General features: G+C 42.8%; 1 protein-coding gene across 1 annotated transcript; it reads right to left on the reverse strand.

The window, feature by feature from the left end:
- Positions 1-20,218: 20,218 nt before the first annotated feature.
- FOS (Fos proto-oncogene, AP-1 transcription factor subunit) lies at positions 20,219-23,894 on the reverse strand. The gene is given in 14 exon segments (XM_043990289.1): positions 20,219-21,147; positions 21,149-21,241; positions 21,243-21,291; positions 21,293-21,339; positions 21,341-21,493; positions 21,495-21,545; positions 21,547-21,594; positions 21,597-21,716; positions 21,718-21,741; positions 21,874-21,982; positions 22,483-22,530; positions 22,532-22,581; positions 22,583-22,729; positions 23,623-23,894. Coding segments are annotated over 14 exon segments (1,140 nt in total). The 5' UTR covers positions 23,764-23,894; the 3' UTR covers positions 20,219-21,087.
- Positions 23,895-24,236: the final 342 nt, after the last annotated feature.

Below are 24,236 nucleotides of genomic sequence, written 5' to 3' on the forward strand. Positions count from 1 at the left end.
TTATTATATCTGTTATGGTGATGTGTGATCCATGATCTTTGATGTTACTGTTATAATTGTTTGGGGGTGCCCCGAACTGCACCCATAGAAGACAGATAATTTAATTAATAAATGTTGTGTGTGCTTGGACTGTTCCACCAACAGGCTGCTCGAGGCTGCTCCTCTGTCTCCCTACTCTCCTTGGGCTTCCCTATTCCTTGAGACACAACAAAATATTTAAATTAGGTCAATTAATAACCCTACAGTGGTTTCTAAGTGTTCAAGTGTCAAGAAGAGTCATTGTTGTCTTATTTAAAGAAACTGTCACAGCCCCACCACCACCACCAGCCTCCAGTAATGACCCCCCTGATTAGTCAGCAGCCACCAAAATGAAGGCAAGACCCTTCACCAACAAAAAGATTATGACTGGCTGAAGGCTCAGATGGTAGTTAGCATTTTTTAGCAATAAAGTATTTTTAATTAAGGTATGTGCATTTTTAGACATCATAATATTGTACACTTAATAGACTACAGTATAGTGCAAACATAACTTTTATATGCACTGGGAAACCAAAAAATTCATGTGACTCATTTCATTCGATTGCAGTGGTCTGGAACTGAACCCATAATATCTCCAAGGCATCCCTGTATTGCTGTGCTATAAGAAATTACAAATGTAATGAACATTCATCAAAAAACTTACATGAACTGATGCAGAGTGAAGTAACAGAAATTAATATACATTGTGATTATAACACAAATAAAAAAATAACTTCAAAATGATTGAAAAAGAATGTCACAAAATTACAAAAAACAAGCTTGGCCCCTAGAGTGAGAAATGAGAGAACACCATGCACACATACTTAAAGGTAGGAATTCCATGGGCATATAATTTTGGGTTTTTTCAATGTACTAATTGACTTTGCTGATTATTTTTTTCTCAACTTTTCTTTCTTTCATAAAATTCTTTGTTAAATGGGATGGCTTTCTGGGAGAGGGAAGAAGTTACAAGGGGAAATGTAGTTCATATAAAAATTAAAGATACCAATAAAATTTTACTTAAAAAAATAAATACTTTTTATTGGGGGGAACTTGTGACTTGGATGGGGTGGAGCTAGCTCACCCAAAGAATTGGGGGCTCATCAGGAATCTTGAATGATAAAAAGATTAGAAAAGAGGAATATATGTCCAGGAGACAGAATCACTATGGAGACTGTCTAGCTAAGTAAGAGAAGGCCTTTTTGTATGTTTACAAAACAAAGAAAGCAGAAACAATTGGGGGGGGGGGGAGGTTTGCAAAGCAACTGGAGGAGAATTTTTGTATCTTCCAGATCATCTTGCTTATCAGCATACCAGAGTCATACTCAGCCACACCACATTCCTGAGGCAATAGGCAGAGCTTTTTTTCCTTGGGGAAGTTTAAGGATTCCTTGGGGGTTGGGGTCTTTTGGTTTCTTGGGGTCCCACTACACTTGTCAGATGAATAATCCATTGAGTTGAAGTCTTCCATGCCTCCCTCCCCATTCCTCACATAGATATCCTATAGAGTCTCTGTCTCTTCCCACTCCCAACTAAGGGGACCTTTCCTGCAGCTAGGCAGTTCAGTGGACAAAGCACCGAGTAGTTAGTAGTGAGGAAGAACTGAGTTCAAATCTGGTTTCAGACTCATACTAGCTGTGTTAGCCTGGGCAAGTCATTTAATCTGTCTGTTTCTTCAACCACAAAAAATGGGGGAAACAATAGCACCTATCTCCCAGGGTTGTTGTCAGGATCAAATGAGGTAATATTTGTAAGGCACTGCCACATAGTAGCCTCTTTCTAAATGTTCAGTCCTTTCCTTCCTAACCCACCTTGCCACAAGAGCAAAAGTCTCTAGTTACAACTGTTTAATACAAGGCCCTTGGCATTTGGTGCTATCTCTGAACATATCCAGAACTCCAGCCCTGAGCTTTGTCAAATCTTCAAGCATGATTAGAAGACTGCATCCAATATGGGTTTGTGACTGTGTCTAGGTTGATGGCCTTGACTCTCATTCAGCTGCAATCTCCCTCACAGGCTCTAAAACATTTAGCTTTCCCTTCATCCCTAAGGAGTCAGGCTCTGAAATATGAGAATTATAGGGCAAGTGATTACTAACCTGTTAAGGACCACACCCCATCACTGTTTTGCAACTCCCCTTCTACTTCCTAAAATCTGGGTATGAACAAAAATTCTAGAGAACTGATGATTTGTTTTGAGAATCAAAATTCTCTTTTGAGTTTTAGAAATTCTTAATCTGGGGTCCATGAGCCTTTTCTTGAATATCTTGATAACCATATCCCAATAAAATTGACTTTCTTTGTAATCCTTTGTACTTTATACATTTAAAAACATGATTCCAAGGAGTCTATAGATTTCACCAGACTGCCCAAGGGGGCTAAGATATAAATAAGGGTTGTTGTTGTTTGTCCTTCATTCTCCAAGAGGACCATGACATCAGGGGAGGTGATGTCATGACTTGCAGTGAATTGGATTTAAGTGAGGGAGGGAGGGCTATGCAAGGTCATCAGCCTCACTCTCTTCCCTGGAGCCATCTGGGTCTATATATATCAGGACAACTGGAGATGATCAATGCAGTGGGAGACCTTGGTCTTTTAAACTAAGGCCTTTCCCAGGTCTCAGTTTGTCTGAGGCAATGCCCATTCAGTAATTAAGTCTGGTAAGAAGGGAAGCAAAAGAAAGGCCTCTTTTACCGAGGCAAAAATGAGAGAGAGAGAGAGAGAGAGAGAGAGAGAGAGAGAGAGAGAGAGAGAGTTGGAGAGAGACTCTCAGAGTTTCTGGCCAAAAAAAGATACGATTGCTATTTAGGCCCACTCTGAGCCATCAAGAGGTTAAACAATGGCAAAATGAGGCCTGGTCTGGGACCTATTGTTGGCCAATCACTGAGGGCCAATTATTTAGGTTTAAGGAGTGGTCCTTAGAAAACATCTTGTGGATAAACCCCAAGAAAACTTGAGAGGTTTGATCCACCATAACCTGCCTGACTCTTTGAGAAAATAGACTTCAAAGTGTCAAATCAGGATTGGAAATCACTGCTGGAAGTGGCAAAAAAAAAAAAAGGGTTAACAGAAAAAACCTAAGACCCAAGCTCTGATTTAGATCTGAGCTCTAAGAGGGATTCAGACCCCAGTTAATGGATAATCTAATACCTTGGGCCCTCATCAAAGACAGGGCCTAAATTCTTGTTAACTGGTACCTTGAGGTCTGGCTTCTATTAATTACCTCACATTAATCACCACCCACAACAAAAACATAAAGAAACAGGTCATAGGGACCCTAATTTCAACAAAAATGCAAAGAGACAGATCACAGAGACCCTAGCTGAATACCCAAATATCAGGCCTAAGAATAAGAAAGATATCAAAAACATCAAGACACTCTGACCTTGCCAAATTGAGGTATGCTTTTTATGAACATGCGCAGAAAAACTCAGATTTGTCCCCAGATTCACCTTATGACTGGTAAACCCCCAAAACACACCTCCACGAAAAAAGGTACCTGCCTCCAGAGGAGTTGGTTTAGGACCCCCGAAGTCCAAATTAGGATAAGCCCTGCCCTGTACCTCCCTAAGGTGGAGATTATTATAATGAGACTGATAATCAGTTTATCCATACTGTAAATATAACTATCTTTTCTTTCCCTACTCGAGAGACACCTCTATGATGCTCTCCCTGTGGTCACTCACAGTATTGCAATAAAATGGGAAACTGAGTCACTGAGTCTTGTAATTCTTCGGGGCGACTCACGATCAATTTGGCCCTAATTCCATCCCACATCATTAGGAATTTAGTTGTCAAACCCTAGTAGTCTAGGGCAATAGTACTCGGCAGGGGTTTGGCAGAACAGTCTAAATCCATGCCCTTTCCACACCCAGACTGGTGAAATTTCCCTTTGTGTGTTCCCCTACCCACATCTTTACACACACACACACACACACATACATATATATATACACACATACATACATACATACATACATACATACACAAAAGTGGTTTCCAGGTCCCACCCCCATCCTCACTCTTACTAGAGCTGAAGTTATTTGTGGTACAACCTGGGAAAGAGCAGATAGGAGGCCTAGGTGCTGGCAGGAAGCGCGATTGCAGTGGCATTTAGCCCAAGGCCACAGTCACACCCTCACCACAACCAGAAAGCAGGAAGAAACATTCCTAGAATTGATCTCACCTGGGAGCTAAGGGATTCCAGGTTTCTTCAGACATAGAAATAGCCACGAGTCAAAGTTTGATTCTTCCCACCAACTACAACTGGCCTGGAAGTGCAAAGCTAGTAAGTGTTCTAGGCCTGAAAAGAAGCCCCCTCCCTGACTAAGACCTCCTTTCTCTCTACCTGTTTCCTTCAAAAGTCCCCTCCATTTCAGACCTCTTGGTGACCAGAGTCTTCATTTACATAGCTGTCCTCATTACATACCTTCTCCCCCCACCCCCACCTATGACCGCCATCATTCTTTTTTTTTTTTTTTGGTGAGGCAATGGGGGTTAAGTGACTTGCCCAGGGTCACACAGCTAGTAAGTGTCAAGTGTCTGAGGCTGGATTTGAACTCATGTACTCCTGAATCCAGGGCGGGTGCTTTACCACTTCGCCATCTAGCTGCCCCCACCATCATTCTTTTACAAAGAGAGAAACTAAGGCTCAGAAAGCCACCTCGAAATAGTGGATAGAGCACTGGACTTGGAGTCAGGAAAACCTGAGTTCCAACCCTTCCTCTGAAACTAAGGAGCAATGTGACTCTGGACAAGAAGGTCACTTAACATCTCTGTGCCTCACTTAACATCTCTGAGGGTTAGGGTTAGGGTAAAATGAGAAGGTTGGATTTGATGACCTCTAGGTCTTGAACGGCTCTTGGATCCTATGAAAAATGAAGTGATTTGACAGTGGTCACATAGCTAGTGGGTGATAGAAATCAATATCTCTTGAGGTATAACCCAGATCTCTTTCTATTACACCACACTCCCTTCCACTATTCTTCATGAGAGCCCATTTCAAACTTCCTCATCCAACCCTGGGTGGTAGTCTTGTGAAATTGTTCTGTGAGGCTGTCATTATTGTGCAAGGTGCCCTTTGATTAAATTGCAATCCAATTTCTACCCCAACCCTCTGTCCTTTTCTTCAAATCCATTACCCCCTCAATGGGAAGAGAGCCCTTCTCCTTGCCAAGACAAAGCCTCCTACGTGCACAAGTGATCCCATTCCAAAGTGTCTTCTGTAGCAGATTGTACCCTCTGCCATCCCTACTCCTTCACAAATCTTCACTCTTATTACTGACTCCTTCCCTACTGCTTACAAACAGGCCTATGTCTCCCCCCAAAAAACCTCACTGGATTCATTCATTCCTGCTATCATCCTATATCTCTTCTCTCTTTTTTTGGCTAAGCCCCTTGTTAAGGTCATCTACAATAGATGCCTCCACTGTGTTTCCTCTCACTCTATTTTTTTTTTTTTTTTGCGGGGCAATGAGGGTTAAGTGACTTGCCCAGGGTCACATAGCTAGTGTCAAGTGTCTGAGGCTGGATTTGAACTCAGGTCCTCCTGAATCCAGGGCTGGTGCTTTATCCACTGCACTACCTAGCTGCCCTCTCACTCTATTCTTAACTCTGGGCAGTCTGGCTTCTGACCTCATCAATGAACTAAAACTGCTCTTTCCAAAGTTACTAATGATCTCTTAGAAACCAAATCTAATGGTTCTTTCTCAATCCTTATCCTTCTTGACCTCGATGCTACAGAGGTCTTTGACACTACTGATCACTCTCTCCTCCTTGATACTCTCTCCTCTCTAGGTTTTCATGACCCTGCTCTTTCCTGGGTCTCCTCCTACCTGTCTGACCCCTCCTTCTCTATCTCTTTGGCTGGATTTTTACCCACATCGAGCCTGCAAACTGTAGGTGTCCCATAGGGCTCTGTCCTGGGGTCCCTTCTCTTCTCCCCCCATACTATTTCACTTGAAGATCTCATCAGCTCCCATGGATTCAATTATCATCTTTATGCTGAAAATTCTCAATTCTACTTATCCAGCCCTAACCTCTCTCATGAATTCTAGTTTCACATCTCCAACTGCCTATGAGATATCTCTAACCAGATGGCTTATAGACATCTTAAACTCAACATGTCCAAAACTGAACTTATCTCTTCCCCAAAACTCTCCTCTTTTCCTAACTTCCTTATTATAGTCAATGGTACCATCATCCTCCCAGTCACCCATGCTTGAAACCAACGGGTCATCCTTGATTGCTCTCTCTCTCTCTCTGAGGCAATTGGGGTTAAGTGACTTGCCCAGGGTCACACAGTCTCTCTCTCTCTCTCTCTTTCTTTTTCCTCATATCAGCTGTTTCCAAGGGCTGTCATTACTACCCTCATTACTATTATCTCTGGTATATCCCCCCCCTTTCTCTCCTCTGACACTGCTACCATCCAGGTGCAGGCCTGGCCTATTACAATAGCCTGCTGTTTGGTCTACATGCTTCAAGTCTTTCTCTACTCCAGTCCATTCTCTACTCAGTGGTCAAACTGATCTTAAATGATCATGTCATTCCACCACACCACACACCCCAATTCAATCAACCCCATTGGCTCCCTATCACCTACAGAATCAAATATAAAATTCTCTGTTTGCCTTTTAAAACCCATCACAACCTGGCCCCTTCCTACCTTTGCAGTCTTCATACACCTTTCTCCCCTATATGTGCCCTGAGATTGGGTGACACTGGCTTCCTCCAGGTCTCAGCCTAAGTCCCACCTTCTGCAAGAAGCCTTTCCTCATCCTCCTTAATCCTAATGCCTTCCTTCTCTGATTATCTCCAATTTACTCTGTGTGTATCCTGTTTGTGCGCAGTCATGGTATGTGGCCCAGGGGTCAGGAAGAGTTAGACTTGACTGAATGACTGAACAATAAACAACTTTTTCTTCTCCCAGCAGGGGTCAGAATTGCCACTGCAACATCCAGTATTGAGGGCCCTCAATGAATTAGCTGTCATGATAGCAGGGACAAATTCTGGGGTCTTGGATTTTGATAAGAACTGTCCATAGACTGAGGCTTGTGGGAGAGGGAGTTGGTTAGGAGAAGATTGTGCCTAAGAGGAAGTATTTGTTAGGGTCAGACTGGAGTTCCTTCTTCTACAGAAGGTACCTTCAGTCTCATAGAAAAGACTTACAGACCGTAGCCCCTAGGGGCAGCTAGGTGGCGCAGTGGATAGAGCACCAGCCCTTGAGTCAGGAGGACCTGAGTTCACATCCAGCCTCAGACACTTGACACTTAATAGCTATGTGACCCTGGGCAAGTCACTTAACCCCAATTGCCTCACCAAAAAAAAGAAAGAAAGAAAGAAAGTAGCCCCTACCTCCTGCCCCTAACAGGCTTCTATCCCTCAGGAAAATGTTCCCTTCTAGCTTGGGTTAAATAAGAAACAAATTGACAAACAGCCATGAATGAAAAATGAAAAGTTTCAGGGAGCCACATTAGGGCTGAGGATATCTAGACAGGTCCAGACACCCCAGAGGAAGATGCCTTTGGATTGGCAGCAGGGGAATTCTTCAAAAACTGGAATAAGGTGAATGCTAGCCCTTTCTGCCTGTGTCTAGATAGCTACCATGAGCTTACAATGGAGAGGAAGTATGGTGTGATGGGATCCTCCTAGCACTGGATATATAAGTACTTGGGTTCAAATCCTAGCTCTCCCACATCGACCCTTAAACTGTCTAGATCTCAGCCTCCTCTTATCTGGTCATTGAGAAGCTTGGACTAAAACAACCTTTAGTATCCAAGGATGCTAGATTAGCAATTGCCTGGTGGAGCCATGTCAAAAGCTCTCATGGGTACCAGCAGGAGATGTTCAGGGATGCCCTGATATCTAAGCCTAGAGCAAGTTTGACATAAATAGAAGTCCAGCTATTTTGAACAAGATACCAAAGTTCTGATGCCACAAGCATCAAAATTGGTTAAAAGAAAGGGCATCAGGGACTATTGGAGACATCCTGGAGCACTGGGAAAGGCTTAGACTTGCCGATGAAATCAGTCTCTCACTCTATATGACCTTTAGTAAGTGACTGCAGGTCTCTGGGCCTCAAATGAAGGGGTTGGATTAAATGATTCAGCTTTTTTTTTTTTTTAGTGAGGCAATTGGGGTTAAGTGACTTGCCCAGGGTCACACAGCTAGTAAGTGTTAAGTGTCTGAGGCCGGATTTGAACTCAGATATTCCTGACTCCAGGGCCGGTGCTCTATCCACTGCGCCACCTAGCTGCCCCACGATGATTCAGCTTTAAAAGTGTAAGGTTTGTTAGAAATAAGAACATACACATGCAGGCAGAGAAATTAGGGACCTCTGGGGTCTCTTTAAGTAATCAGAACCTGATCATTATTTGAACCCAGTTCCTGGGTCTCATTTCATGGTAGCTATGGAAATAAGATGTCCTTTGTCATCCCTGTTAGCGCAGTGGCAGACTGCAGACGATGCACTTTGCCTGATTGGGGAAGACGCCTGGCCCTTCAACGGCCAGCTTCTATTACAAAGCGTCACCATGTAGTGACACAGCCAGTCAGGTTAGAGCAGAGATCAGGTGGGGACCACTTACAGAACCACGATGCTAATGAGCCTAGGGTACAGAAATGGAGTAGTCAGCCAGCTGCACAGTATTTCCTCCCTCGGAGAGTATTCTGGAATATGGCTGGATGCCTCCCAAAGATTTTTATAGCACTTTGCATCTGCAAATTGCTTTATCTTCAATGCTTCGTATAGTTTATCATCACCAGAAGTACTTACTCCTAACCTCAGAGATTTGTTAAGATCACAGCTGTTTCTACCAGAGGGAGAAACAGAAGTGGGGGGGGGGGGACTTAACCCTATTTCACACAAATCGAATCGCTTTGCCCATTTCTTTGTTCAGATCTTACCCCCGCTGTGATTTCAATGGAGGATCTGCCGACGGTAGGGTTTACAACAGGAAGCCCGAAGAGATCGCTGAATATTCAGCCTCTTTATTTTACAGATGAGGAGGTTGAGAACAAAGTCACAGATATCGTGAGATTACTTCCTTCATTCAACCAATATCTATTGAGCACCTGATACATGCAAGGCACAGTGCTAGGTTCTATAAAGATGAGAAATCTTCCATCGTCCAAAGAGAGTCACAAATCAACAATAACTAATCAACGATATATCACAGTAACTTAAGACCATGGAGATCAAAGCCCCTACTAAGTGGGTTACATAAGGGAGCATTCTCTCTCTTAAACTGCACATTACCTCAGAAGAACAGGAGCAGCCTAGACTTCCAGGAACCCTCTTTGATACCAAGCTAATATCACCTGGGTTCAGATCCCTAGATAAGTCACTTGAAATAGGTAGCATTTATATGGTGCTTTAAGGTTTGCAAAAGATAGACACGTTATCTCATTTTAATCCTCGAGGGAACAATGTGAGGTAGGTGCGATTATTACCCCGACTTTATAGATGAGGAAACTGGCTGGGAGAAGTTAAGTGATTTGCCCAGGTCACACAGATAGCTAGTATCTGAGGAGGGATGTGAACTCAGGTCTTCCTGACTCCAAGTCCAAAACTCATACAGCCACCAAAATTGCTGAGCCTCAATTTCCTCATCTGGATAATAAATAACACTTACACTACATTCCTCATCAAACTGTTAGAAGGTTCTTTATGAATCTTACAGCCCAGTACACATGTATCATCATCACCACGATCACCTCATCTCAGATACCACATACATATGGAGTCTGAGTTAATACAAGAGTATCTGGTTAAGAAGGTGAAGTCCCTATCACTCCTTTCCAATATCACACTGGATGGCCGCTGGCAGAGGAACAGAGCCTGCCATATAGAAGGTGCTTAATTAAGGGTGTGTTGATTGATTATTGATTGGGAGAAGAATCGATCATTCTATCATCTCTTCTCTTGAAGGCAGTGTGGGGGTAGTGAAAGGAGCGCAGACAGGTGATTTAGTCAAATGTCTAAGTTTGAATGAAGCTCTGACAGCTATCTATGTGACCTTAGGTAAGTCACTTTCCTCCTCTAGGTCTGTTTCTCCATTTCTAAAATGAGAGGTTTCGACCAGAATCTAGTCCATCTAGTGACTAGATGACCTCTAAGGGACCTTCCTGCTCTAAACCCCAAGAGCTCTTCCCCTCCTCCACAGCATGGCCTCAGGGGCGGGGAGGGCTGGAAGGCAGCCCGGACCAAGGCTGACACCCCCGGGAAGGTGCAAATGCCCAGGTCCCAGCGGGGTATCTCCCGCTCACCCGCCCAGATAGAGGGCGGGAGACCAAAGAGAGGAATCCCGCTCCTATTCCTCCCTCTCCCCTCCCGTTCTGTTGTTCCAAATATGGGCAAAGCGGAAGCGGGCGGGCGGGCAGACGTCACGGCGCCGGGTGGGGGCCGCGCTGCGGGGAGGATGACGAGCGGCGCTGACGGCGCCTACGTGTCACCATGGAAACCAAACAGTAAATAGAGGCCGTGCCCTGCCAGACTCACCAGCTCCCGGCGCCGCTGGAGGGGATGGGCCTGGAGGGAGGGCCGGAAGCTGGAAAGAGCAGCAGGGGAGGCACCTTGGGCCTTACCTACAGGTCGAGTAGGACTGGGGAAATGGACCTCTCCAGCTGAGGCCTCCCAGGTGGATGGCTGCCTGGGCCTTCAGCCTTCCACCGCGGGACAAGAGCATCAGTGTCCTTGTCGTCTCCCCATGGCTTCCTGACAAGGTTCCAAATGTTTTAACCACCCTCTCCTCCCCCTCCTCCAAAAAAATAGATGCTACGGTTAATTCCAATACATTTTCCCAAATAGTCCCTTCTCTTCTCCCTAAACAAAATCCCAAAGGAGACTGGTCTTGTTATGCTCCCTCCCCCTCCTACTTCTCTCTCTCCCCCCTCCCACTTTCCCTTTCAGGTCTACCTGCCCAATGCCCTGCTTTCTTCCCCTGACCCAGTAAGTCGGAAAGAACCCTGGATTTGTGTTGGAATTCTGACTCTCCCAGTGTCCTAACTTCTAGTAGGAAGTTTCTCCGTTTGTAAAATAAGGAAAATGGACTTGCCTCAGGGCTCTTCCATCCCTATAAATCTGTGTATGATCCTATGATCTATGTCTCCTTCATGAGTTTGTAGCTAGGCTCGTCACTGGCATCTCACCCCTGTCTCTTTCTAGAGCAGGGGTTTTCTCAACCTTTTAGTGTGTATATCATGGACCCCTTCAGCAGTCTGGTTAATCCTATAAATGCCATCTAGAATGATGTTTACAAATATATAAATGAAATATATAGGATTACAAAGGAAACCAATTATATTGATATTGTCCAAATAATTTTTTTTAAAGATCACAGACCCCACGTTAAGAATTTCCCTTCTACTGCTAGGTCCCTACGTCTGATTTCATATTTTCAGCCCAGATAGGTCCTTCACTCTCACACTCCCACCTCGGTCCAGGGTCAGTTGACTAAATGTTATTTTCTATTTTTCTTTTGATTTGGTAGACAGTTCCTCTTATGTTAGTAATGAAGTTTTTACTATATTGAATAAAAGACTGAAGATGGAGCATTGCCTCCTGTGACCGGACCATAAACGGCACGCCCAAAAGCAAACAGGAAGGCAGCTGCAATCTGTGCCACTTACTCTGATTAGGAAGGTGTGTCCTTCAGACACTAAGCAATTTAACTTGGGGCCCCTTCATTTGGCCCCACTTCTGACGTCAGAGAAAGGACAGTTGAGAGAGTGGTTATCCAGTGTCAAATTAGCCCTTCCTTGGCCTCTTGTACTTCCTAATCACCTTGAATGAGTGATTGAACCCCAGATCTAGGTGCCATGTCAGCATGAACTAAAAATATAAAGAGCATATTGACTGAAAGGTCTAGAAACAGAACATCTGACCAGATGTCCATTTAGGCTAGGTAAACTCCTTGAAAAATATGGCCAGATCCCTTTCTTCTCTGCATCTTCTTGCTAAGGGAAAGCAGCTCTGTTTATTCCATAGCTGGAGGTGGGAGTCATTGAAATTAATTGGGTTCAATTTTATGTTCTGTTGATTTCTCCAAGGAAGGAGACCTTAAAGAAAAATTTACAGATAAAAATGGTCAGCAACCTTTAAGATTTCTTTGAACCGCAAACAGTGAGATTCAATACTCCTTTCACCTATCTGATTTTTCCTTAGGCCTCTATTCACGCAGTTGAAAACACCTGCTTTGGGGGCAGCTAAGTGGCACAGTGGATAAAGCACAGGCTCTGGATTCAGGAGGACCTGAGTTCAAATGTGACCTCAGACACTTGATACCTACTAGCTGTGTGACCCTGGGCAAGTCACTTAACCCTCATTGTCCAGGGGGGATGTATGCTTTACTAATCCCAGCAAAGTAGTAACTAAGATTATTTTTTCAATGAAAACTTTTTGGGGGGTGGGATGCAATGATGGGAGGGAACATGGTGCTTAGTTTCAGACCTGTGCTTATAGTTTTATGATGGATCACTACCATATTTTTAAAAGTCAAAAGGGTAATAATGGAAAGAAAGACAAATGGGTGGGAATAAGTAGACTTGCAAATGATTGCCAATAATGTGTTTGAGAAGTGATTTTTTAAAAAAGCATGATGACTGGGAAAGGCAGTGACCATTTACATCATGTGACACAAGGACATAGTCTGGATTTCTACATTAGTACCCCTAAAATATAAAACAACAGCAACAACAAAAGCAGTAGAAATATGATACAGTGGGAAGGATGCTAGCTAGCACAGCCTCTGGCACAGACTACATGTGTGACGTTGGGTAAGACACAATTTCTATGAACCCCAATTTCCACATCAGTGAAATAAGGGAGTTAGAAGTCCCCTGGGATTCTTTACAGTTCTAGATCTATGATTCTATTAACCTCCAGTATGACAAGTGTATCCGTTATGGTGTATTTATAGGAAGATAGGAATAGAATCATACAATAAGAAAGTGTAGAAGGGTTGAGGTCTATGTTATTGGATGAAATACCAATGATACCAAAGATTTGTTAGAGTATTGAGGTATTGAAGTAAACATCAAAGTAAAAAACACTTAGAACCATTTAAACTTTATTATAGCAAAAGAAGCAAAGCCCAAGTTTTAGCAGCAATTAACAGGGATGTAGAGATATCTCTTCTGTTAACTTATTTTTATTTTCCCTTTTTTTTTCAATTAACAAGCATTTTTTTCACTTCTCTCCTTTTATTCCCCATGTCCCCAACTGAAAAATAAGCAAAACAAAACCCTTGTAAGAAATACACATGGATGGAGGGCAGCTAGGTGGTGCAATGGATAGAGCACTGGTCCTGGATTCAGGAGGACCTGAGTTCAAATCCAGCCTCAGACACTTGACACTAGCTGTGTGACCCTGAGCAAGTCACTTAACCCTCACTGTCCCACAAAAAAAGAAATGTCCCACAAAAATATACATGGTCTAGCAAAACAAATTTCCGCATTGAACATATACAACAATGTATGTCGGGGGCAGCTAGGTGGCACAGTAGATAGAGCACTGGCCCTGGATTCAGGAGGACCTGAGTTCAAATTTGACCTCAGACCCTTGACACTTACTAGCTGTGTGACCCTGGGCAAGTCACTTAACCCCAATTGCCTCACCAAAAAACAAAACAAAACAATGTATGTCGTCTTCTTCACCTTGAGTCCATCATCTCCTTGTCTAGAGATAGGTAGCAAACTTTATGATCAGTCCTCTGGAATCATGATTGGTCATTGATCAGTGTTCTTAAACTCCAGCCTGTTTTTCCAGGCTAATTCCAAATTACTCCTCTTTACATCAAGCTAAACTAGCACACTTGCCATTCTACTACACAACATTACCTTTCCCGTCTCTAAACCTTTGTACAAGCCTCCCTCCATGCCTGAAATGTTCTCTCTCCTCACCTATACCTCTTGGAACCCCTCATCTCAAGGCTCAGTTTAAGTGGCACTTCCTTTCAAGAGGGGTTTCCTGATTCCTGCAGTTTTTTTGTTCATTCCTCTCCTTCACTGTGTATTTATTTTGGAGATATCCTATATTTATTTCTCTGTGAACATATCATATCTTTCCATTAAGCTTTTTGAGGACAGACTCTCACTTCTGTATTTGAATTGCCTGTGTCTAGCACAGCACCTGCCACATAATAAGTACTTAATAAATGTTGGTTGATTTATTGATTAGTGCTTATATAAACAGCAGATAGAACTTCCCAGGGGATTTCAAGACAAATGAGATAATGTTCTACTTCTATCCTGCCCAGTAAAAATCAATAGGGCACATCTATCAAATTCACTTTAATGTGTAATGTAATTGAATATGCATATTTATACAAGTTGTCATTTTAAGGAAAACAACATCCAAATGCCTGTCTAATGGTAAGGTGACATGGTCTTACATCCACTTGCTTATTTTTTATGTTTTTAGTTAAGAAATCGCATACACCATTTGCTGGTCAGGTTCCAGCTTTATTTTAGGATGGCAGTGTGTTTTGTTTTGATTGAGAAACTTTGGCGTTCTCAATCCTCTCCATCAGCAAAATTAAGGAGTCGGCCTAAATGTCCCCTGAGGTCCCTTTCAGCTTTAAAATCCTATCAGACAAGCCTTGGTTCAGGATAATCATCTGGACATTTTTATTCCGTCTCAATTGCTTCTATAGCTGCACTTCAATAAATAAAAGATAACATAATGGACTTAACTGAGCATTTTCTAATTTTCCTTCAATTGGAATTGAATGGATGAAATGTTATTGTTAAATGTTTAATGACTGCTTTTAGGACAATAACATTATCAATGTTTCCTTTTTGTGAGTAAAGAGAAGTGAAATGAGGATTCGGAATCTATCCAAACATGTCCACAATGAACTATCAGTCCAAGGAGGTATATTTTTCATTTATTTGAGCACTTTCTCCATCTAAAAATGGACATACAGTGTAGAACTGCATTATAGAGAAAGTCAAGGACCTGGGTTGGCAACTTTATCCACTGCACCAACTATGCCATTATACCTTTTCCATGTTTGGAAATAATTTTCTCCTTTTCTCTACCCCTTGCCCAGGCCTGCTTCCATATCCACCTATTAAAATCCAAACATAATGGGGCAGCTAGATGGCGCAGGTGGATAGAGCACCGGCCCTGTGGGTCAGGGAGTACCTGGGTTCAAATCCGGCCTCAGACACGTAACACTTACTAGCTGTGTGACTCTGGGCAAGTCACTTAACCCCAAAGTGTGCCTCACAAAAATACAAATACAATAAAATAAAATTTAAAGAACCTGAATAAAATAAAATTTTAAAAATCCAACATACTTCAAAGCCCGGCTCAAAAGCCACGTCCTCCATGAAGTCCTTTCCATGACACCCACAACTGGAGGAAGTGTCTCCCTCAAAACTCTCACAGTACTTTTTATCTCTCTTATGTACTTATCACATTCTATCCTGTATTATACTTGTACATATTCATTTCCTCTGAAAGAGAAAGTATGCTCCTTGAGAACAGATAGTGAATTCTTAACTTCACATTTTCCTCATAAGGTACGCAGCAGTGCACATGGTAGACACATACTAAATGATTGTTTTACACTAAATGGTCTTTGATAGCTAGGTGGTATAGTAGATAGAAGCCAGCCTGAGTCTGGAAGACCTGAGTTCAAATGTGACCTCAGATACGTACTAGCTGTGGTGACCCTGTGCAAGTCACTTAACCCTGCTTGCCTCAGCTTCCTCATCTGGAAAAAATGAGCTAGAACTTAACTCTTCTCAGCAATAAAATGATCCAAGACAATAAGTCCTGTGGGAAAATGCTCTCCACATTCAGAACAAGAACTATGGAGTCTAAATGCAAATTGAAAACATACTATTTTCATTTTTGTTGTAGCTTTTTTGTTATTGTTCTTATTTATTCTTGCTGGTTTTTTTCCTTTTGTTCTGATTCTTCTCTTACAACATGACTAATATGGAAATATGTTTAACATGATTTGTTTTGTTTTGTTTGCGGGGGGCAATGGGGGTTAAGTGACTTGCCCAGGGTCACACAGCTAGTAAGTTGTTAAGTGTCTGAAGCCAGATTTGAACTCAGGTACTCCTGAATCCAGGGCCGGTGTCTTCTATCCAACTGCGCTACCTAGCTGCCCCTTAACAGGATTGTAATGTATAACCTATATCAGATTGTTTACAGCCCTCCGGACAGGAGAGGGAAGGGAGGGGGGGAGAAAAATTTGGAACTCAAAAAAATTGGGGAAAAAAATGTTAATAAAATAATTTTTTTAAAAAAGAAAGAAAATGAGCTAAAGAAGAAAATGGCAAACCACTCCAGTATCTTTGCCAAGAAAACCCCAAATGGGGTCAGGAAGAGGTGTGCACAACTAACAACAGCAACAAAGGGCCTAGGGTTTTAGAGTTGAAAGAGGTTTTAAGAAATTATCTGTTCCAACCTCCTCCCTTTACAGAGGAAGGAAATGAGACCCAGAGAGACAGTAGAGAGAATACTGGACTTGGAGTCAGGGAATCTAAAATCAAATTCTATTTCTGCTAGGTAATCTTGGACAAATCTAGACCTCAGTTTCTTTATCTGAAAAATGAACGATTGTGCTAGGGTCTCTGTGGGTCCCTTCCAGCTCTAAATTTATATGTTATTTAGCTATATAATACAAAGTAAACTCACCAAAAAAAAAAAACCCACCCATATTTCTTTGGGGTTTTTTTTGGTTTGGGGTTTTTTTGGGTTTTTTTTGGGGGGGGGGAACAATGGGGGTTAAGTGACTTGCCCAGGATCACATAGCTAGTTAGTGTCAAGTGTCTGAGGCCAGATTTGAATTCAGGTCCTCCTGAATCCAGGGCCAGAACTTTATCCACTGTACCACCTAGCCACCCCTATCCATATATAATTAAATATGAAAAAGTTAAAGCCAATTTCCTTGATTGCTGAGCCCTTTAATGTACAAGTAGAAGGAGAAGAAAGTATAGTGAAGATAGCATACTCAATGGAAGTGTCGTTTTAAATGAAGCCTCCTGGTTTTGCTGAGCATGAAGACCAGTAACAAAATAGTGATTTCAATATTTAAATAACCAAAGAGTCAGGGAACTGACTCTCAAGGAAGAAGCCATCGTCAGCACTGCTCCTTTATTTGTGGTTTGCATGTGTGAGATCAAGTACATAGGGTTTGATTAACTTGCCACATTGATGACGGTGACAAAGGTCAAGTTCCCTCCTTGAGATTATAACCAATCTTGTGCTAAAAACTTATTAGAGGCTTGCTGACTTGTTCCGGGTGAGTAAACAGTCCACATACACTTGGCACAACTGAAAGGGTGCTTTCTTTGAATGCTCTGTCACTGTCTGAACAGTTGACTGTCTGGATTCTCAGGACGCCCAGACTCTGGAAGGTCCCTACCTAACTGGAAAAACTTTGAACCCCACCTGGGGATGGACCTCTTGTACCTGAGAAGGCAGCATAGCTAAATTTGAGAAGCTCATCCTCAGAAGGATGGCCACCAAGTAGGTGATTTTGTTTTTTGGACCACAGCAGATTCAATGAGGCTTCCTACTAAGTATTCCTACTGAGGCATCCAGTGACATAATAGAGTACTTCTCCTGGAGTCAGGAAGACTTGAATTCAAATCTAGCCTCAGACACTTAAAAATCATATAGCCCCTTAGAAAATTAACCTCTGCCTGCCTTAGTTTTCCTCGTCTGTAATTGTTATCTCTTTCATATCTAGGGAGTTAAGGGTGTTGGTGCCTAGCGATCTGGAAAATCCAAGTAAAATGTTTCTGTCTTCCCTTCATACCGGAGAAAGAAGTCTAAATTCTTTTTTCCTTTTCTTTTATGGGGTGTTTACAGTACCTTATTGTAAAATTTGGGTTATTTGGTCATAAACTATATTGTACAATACTATACATAATAATACGCATTTCTGAGTTTCTGAACTTTTTCTGTGTTATCTGCTGGCCTTCTCATGTTGTTTCAGCTTCTGCAAAACTCCCCAAAAATTCCCATTTAATTTCTTATGTCGACCCTCAATATATTGAAACCATGATTGAGAAAATCCCTTATGTGGAAGGGATAACTGTAATAGTACCTATTTCACAGGGTTATTTTATGGACCAAATGAAATAATATTCGTAAAACACTTAGTGCAGGGCCTGACACATAGTAGGTACTTAATAAATGCTTATTTTCCTTCCTACTTCCTTTAGGAATTTCAGGCTGCATCAATTTGAGAATATTAGTACAAAAGAAATCACAGATCTTATGAAGCATATATTTGTATTTATTAAATGCACAACCATTATTTTTACTTTTTGTGATAAACTTCTGGTTGATCAGAGGTGATTTTTCCCTTCTCTTTTAGTAAACCATGAATCTCAAGGACTTTTAATAGTTTGTAACCAACTTATGATAGTTGTAATAATGGTCCCAGAAGTACTGCTTTCTTTCAAGAGTAGAGAAAGACTAACTGTACCAAGACTGCTACATCCTGGGGGCGTTAATATAAATAATATAATATCTAGCACTTATGTAGCACTTTAAGGTTACAAAGCACTTCACAAATATCTCATTCACATAAGCAAAGATAGTACCTACCTTCAGAGAGCTTACATTCTATTGGGAAAACAACATATATATGGGAATGGTGGCCAGGGAATTAGTCTGGAAAGTTACAGTAATGGGAAAGTGAGCATCCTTTCCAGTCTTGATTTGGTTATGGTTCCAGAATGGAAGGGGTTAGGGGCTTGGATATGCAGATACACATACGGTGCCAGGTAGCTGATGAGAAGAGGGCAAGAGGTATATTGGGCCATGTGAAGTTCTCGTCCAGGAGCCCAGAGCAGGAGTTCCAAACCTTACAAGATTTAAGTCCTCTATGGAGGTCAAGGTCCCTGGTCCAGGAGAAAAGATGGGTGGTAAGAATATGTATGACCAGGAAAAAATCACTGAATTTTCTTTCCACCTTCAATTTCTTCATCTTTTAAAGGGAAGATTAATGGTAATCTGCTCTTAGCATTCCTATCTTATAGGAATGTGAGCATAAAGAATGAGAATAGCTTGGGATGAAACTGGCATGTATACTTTGTATAAATGCTATTTAAGGTTTATTTTTGAGATTGCTTAAAGAACCCTTTCAGACTAAAATGGCATCTTGGCATTTTTATACCTATTCAAACGATTAGAAGCATGTGGTAGGGGTGGATAGGACATAATACTTAGAAAGACTTGGGTTTGATTCTCACCTCAGACATGAGCTATGTGATCCCCCAGGCATGACATTTAACCATTCTCACCTATAAAATGAGAGTATTGGCTCATTGATCTCTCAAGTCCCATCCAGCTCAATGAAATCTATGACTAGGTAGAATTTTGTGTGTATGTGTGAGATAAAAAATATTCAAGGAAATGTAATCAGGAAAGGAGACCTACCAGTCATGTGGCTAGAGTAAACAAGAAGAGCCAGCCCTTATGTACTCCATTGGCACCCATGGAATGTAGCAAGGTCAAAAGGTAAGCTTTCAACCACTGGGTGGGCCATCAAGATGGACAAGAGAGGACAGTGTGGACAAGAGAAGAGCCAGATGAGAAGAAATACTGGATTCAAGTCAGAGAACCTGAGATTATTATCCAATTTGTCTCCTTGGGCCCAAGTTTAAGTTTACTGGGCCCTCATTTGCCTTCTTATCAAAAAGAGGGAGTTAGACTAGATGACTGCTAAAGTCCCTTTCAGCTCCAAATGTATAGGTTAGGCATAAATAGATTGAAATCTGCACTGATTTACCCCCTCATGATCTATTCAATGCCCATGAGACAGAGAACTAGATGAAGAACCTGTCCCAGCAATAACCATGGAGTAAGACCTTTCTCTCTCTTTTTTTTTTTTGCTGGGCACTGGGGGTTAAATGACTTGCCCAGGGTCACACAGCTAATAATGTCAGGTGTCTGAGGCCAGATTTGAACTCGGGTCCTCCTAAATCCAGGGCCAGTGCTTTATCCACTGCCCCTCCAGTAATACCTTTCTCAAGTGCTTAGAGAACCTTTACACAATCCTTAAGTTCATATTTCTAAAAGTTAGTTCTGGGAAGACTTTAAATTTCTCAATAATGGAAGAAATACATTTTTTTTTCTTTGCTATCAGAAATTATCTTTGATAATATGGAATTAGAAAAAACACTTCAAAGTTTCACCAGTCATAGAAGAGAACTTTACAACATTTGTCGCATTCAACTCTAAATGCTTTTATTGACAATGTCTTTGAACATAAGCAAACAATGCTTAAAATTTCATTCAAATTCACTTTCCACATGTCAAAAGACCTCAAGGTAAAAAAAATAAAATAAAAAATATAATATCTGATAATCCATCTTATAAATAAATTAAAAACACATGAAAACGTTTTTCATGGAAAACTGTTAATGTCGAACATTCAGACCACCTTAACAATGCATGATCAGTAACATTACGATGAACGTTGATGTAGAAGAAAACTACAGTACATGGATATAGCTATTTATTTCTATCTACTAGAAAATAAAGTCATATCTTTCTTAGTTAAACATTGGTCATTTCTAATCATCAGAACACACCTATTGCCAGGAACACAGTAGTTATTGTTAAAATCAGCTGCACTAGATACAATTTGGAAATATCCAGCACCGGGTTAATTCCAATAATGAACCCAATAGATTAGTTAATTGCTATGAGAAGACTAAGGAAAAAGAGAAAGAGACACAGACCCAGGCCTGGCTCAACATGCTACTAACTACCAGCTCTCAGATGTGTCACTGGGAACAATACACACTCCATGCGTTTTGCTACATCTCTGGAAGAGGTAAGGACTCAAGTCCACATATGGATCATCCATGTCCTTGAGGGTCTATGGCCTGATTAGATTCCCGCACAGATATTTATTTGCCTTCCCAGGGTCTACAGAAACCATTGAAGGGAAGACACGTTTCTTGTTTCTGTAATGTGATGCAAAAGCTCCAGCATGATGGTGGTGGTGGTAGCGGCGGCAGCAGAACACACAGCTTGGGCTCTTGTCTGTGCCACCTATCCTCACCCTCACCTCCACCCTCACCTCCCCTGCTACAAAGCCAACAGGGTTGGGGAGCTGAGTGAGTCAGAAGAGGGCTCGTTGCTGCTACTGCTTGCCCTTCCGGTGAGCCGCTGCACAGCTAGGGAAGGAATCAGCTTCTGGGTAGGTGAAGATGAAGGAAGACGTATAGGTGGTGCAGGTAGGCAGTGCAGGTGACCACTGGGGTGCACAGTGGCTCTAGGTCAGCTGCTACTCCCAAGGCCCAGGGAACTGCTATGCAGAGGCTCCCAGTCTGCTGCATTAGAAGGAACCAGCCAGGTCCATGTCAGGTACTGAACGGGCAGCAGATTCTAAGCCACCAGGCCTGGAGGAAGCTGAGAAGAGGAATTCATCAAAGGGCTCAGCTTCAGCTCCAAAACTGTTGATGTTCTTGACTGGCTCCACAGAGGGTTTTGGGTTCAGTCTCCTGCAGGAGGGGCAAGGAGAAGGCTTCCTCTGATTCTGGGGTTTGCAGCCTCAGTCATGCCCCCAGTGAGGTCAAGGGAGGCAGCTGTTACCTTTCTTCTGAGAAGCCCAAATCATCAGGGATTTTGCAGGCAGGTCGATGGGCCGCCAGGATGAATTCAAGCTTTTCCTTCTCCTTCAGCAGGTTGGCTATCTCAGTTTGCAAAGCAGATTTTTTCATCTTCCAGTTGGTCTGTTTCCTGTAACAATAGGACAAAGGAAAACATGAGACATCAAGCTCAACTAGGTCCCTGATGTCCCATGGTAGATAGGTCAATTTTCTCTTGGCCCCCCCAATATTTCTGAAGGAATGGGCCCCAGTAGACACCTACCGCTTGGAGTGTATCAGTCAGTTCTCTCCTTCTGTTACGACATTTGGCTGCAGCCATCTTGTTCCTTTCTCTCCTGATCCTTCTTTTCTCCTCGTTCTTCTGGGGAAAGCTAGAAAAAGCAAACAAATATACAATCAATGTTGAGTTAGTTTTTACAGTAGCACCTCCATTCCCCATCCCACCTGTTCCTGTGGCTGCCCCACCACCCCCACCACCCCCTCCTAATAGTCTCTTGGGTGAGGCCATTTCTAACCTGCAGTTGCAGACTGGGTGTGACTTGAATATAAAATAAGGTCCTTAACCAGAGAACAAAGAAAAACTCCAGCTTCTGTTACATCAGAGCCAGGAGAGTTCTTTTCCTTGTGAATGCCTCATACTTATAATTGAAAAGTGGGCTACCCATGTACAATTCAAATTGTGCTGGGGGGAAAGTGATAAGTGGTGGTATGCAACTAAGAGTGTCAACTCTCTCAGAGTGAAGACTTTTCAGAACCAGCCCAAGCTTTCTCAGTGTGCCTGAATTGCCTGTTTCCATCAGCTAAACTCAACCCATTAACCCCTACGACCCTTCTCCACTTGTATGAAAGGGTTACCCAGAAATATATTCACCTGTTCAACTTTGCCCTCCTGCCAATGCTTTGCCCTCTGCCTCCTGTTAGTCTTCACAATACCAGCCCTAGAGTAAACAGCAGCTGAAGGAGTAGAGACCTCCATAGGGATGGACTCTGGTCTGGATGGGGCGTACAGAAGAGATGAGAGTGGGCTGGACCAGCCACTGCAGGTCTGGGCTTGTCGATATAGCCGTCACAGTCGGTATAAAGTTGGCACTGGAGACAGCCAGATCTGTGCAGAAATCCTAAAACAAAATGAAGAAAAAACTAACGTTAGTGGGACTCCAGGTTTCTGAAGTAGGTGAGGGTGAGGTGAATTTTCTGCTTAATGCATGCAGCAGCAACTGCAATGAAAAAAAAAAAACACCATCTCCTCCAGGAACTGTTGTTATATTTTTCTTAAAATGGTTCTATTTCCATTTGAAAGGGTCTTCCTATTTCCCCAGAAGTGTTCTGCAAACCACTCTCCTCTCTCCCCGCAGCCACAGCTCCCGTTATCCCCCTCAGCATCACTCACATGAAAGGAGGTTTGTTAAGAAATATCCCTGACGTACTGCACTGACGCAGACGCCGCTCCGGAGTCTCCTCAATGAACCTCGCTTTTATCAATGAAACTGCCGTTACACACCCTCCCGCTTGCACACTCCGCTCCCCCTCCTACCTCCCCCCCCCCCACTCCCGCTCCTATGCTTCGGGGAGTAATCTATCTAAGCAAAAGGAAAGCTGTTTTTCTGACGCCTTCCATCATCTAGGACGATATTGGCCTTTTTCCCGTGACACGTTTCCCCCTCACGCTTATCAGACATAAGCAGTAAATAGTGTGGGAAACATGCTAGGAGGGCTTCTAGGAAGTAGAAAGCTACTTTCCCTTGGAGAGTGGCTCTAAAAGAAGAGACAATTGTGTAGCCAAGAGAGGGAAGCAGTTTCCCCTAAGTGTACGTTCAGAACTCATCATTCAAGCCTGCCTCTGAATATCTGTGATACTGTCAGTTCCCAAGAATAGTAGCAGCCTGGTTTGCCACTCTGCATGAAGGCAGCACCCCTTCCCTTATCCCCCCGACCCCGCTCCAGTCCCTCCAATATCGATCAGAAGGAAAGTTCCCAGAGTTGTATGTTATTCGCATCGCGGACTCTCTTACTGCGAGTTGACAGGAGAGCCCATGCTGGAGAAGGAGGTCAGCGGGGAGTGGGTAATAAGAGAGGCTGTCCCCCGCCGGGGAAGCACTGCTGCATCGGGAGGAGGATGCTTCGTATTCGGCGTTGAATCCTGGTACATCATGGTTGAGATTTGTAAAAGACCCGGTGAAGGGTTGTGGGGGGCGGGACAGATCCGAGCAGTCGGCTTTGCTTTTGTATGAGCGCGATCCCCGCCTCAGCTGCTCAATCCCGGTCGCCGTAGCTTGCTGCAGATGCGGTTGGAGTACGAGAGCAAAGCTGCTCCTTTTATAAAGAGTCCGCGGAGTCTCAGCCATTTCATGAATGAAGTCACGTCATTGGAAAGATCCATTCCTAGACAGGAGGGGTAACTCTTTACATTTCGGGCTGATACATTGGTCTCTTAAGAGTTTCCTTTCAGTTCCAGCCTTTGGTCTTTTTTCGAATAATCTTAAATTATGTAAGATTTTTTTCAACTGATTTTTGAGAGGAAGCAGGGGTCCCAAATGAGATAACCTCTGGAAAAATCTCCCCTAAATGCAAAATTCAGTGTTCCTAGGCCTGGAAACCTGCTGACGCAGATGTCCTAATATGGGA

The sequence above is a fragment of the Dromiciops gliroides genome, chromosome 2 (genome assembly GCF_019393635.1).
Source record: "Dromiciops gliroides isolate mDroGli1 chromosome 2, mDroGli1.pri, whole genome shotgun sequence".
Lineage (NCBI taxonomy): Eukaryota > Metazoa > Chordata > Mammalia > Microbiotheria > Microbiotheriidae > Dromiciops > Dromiciops gliroides.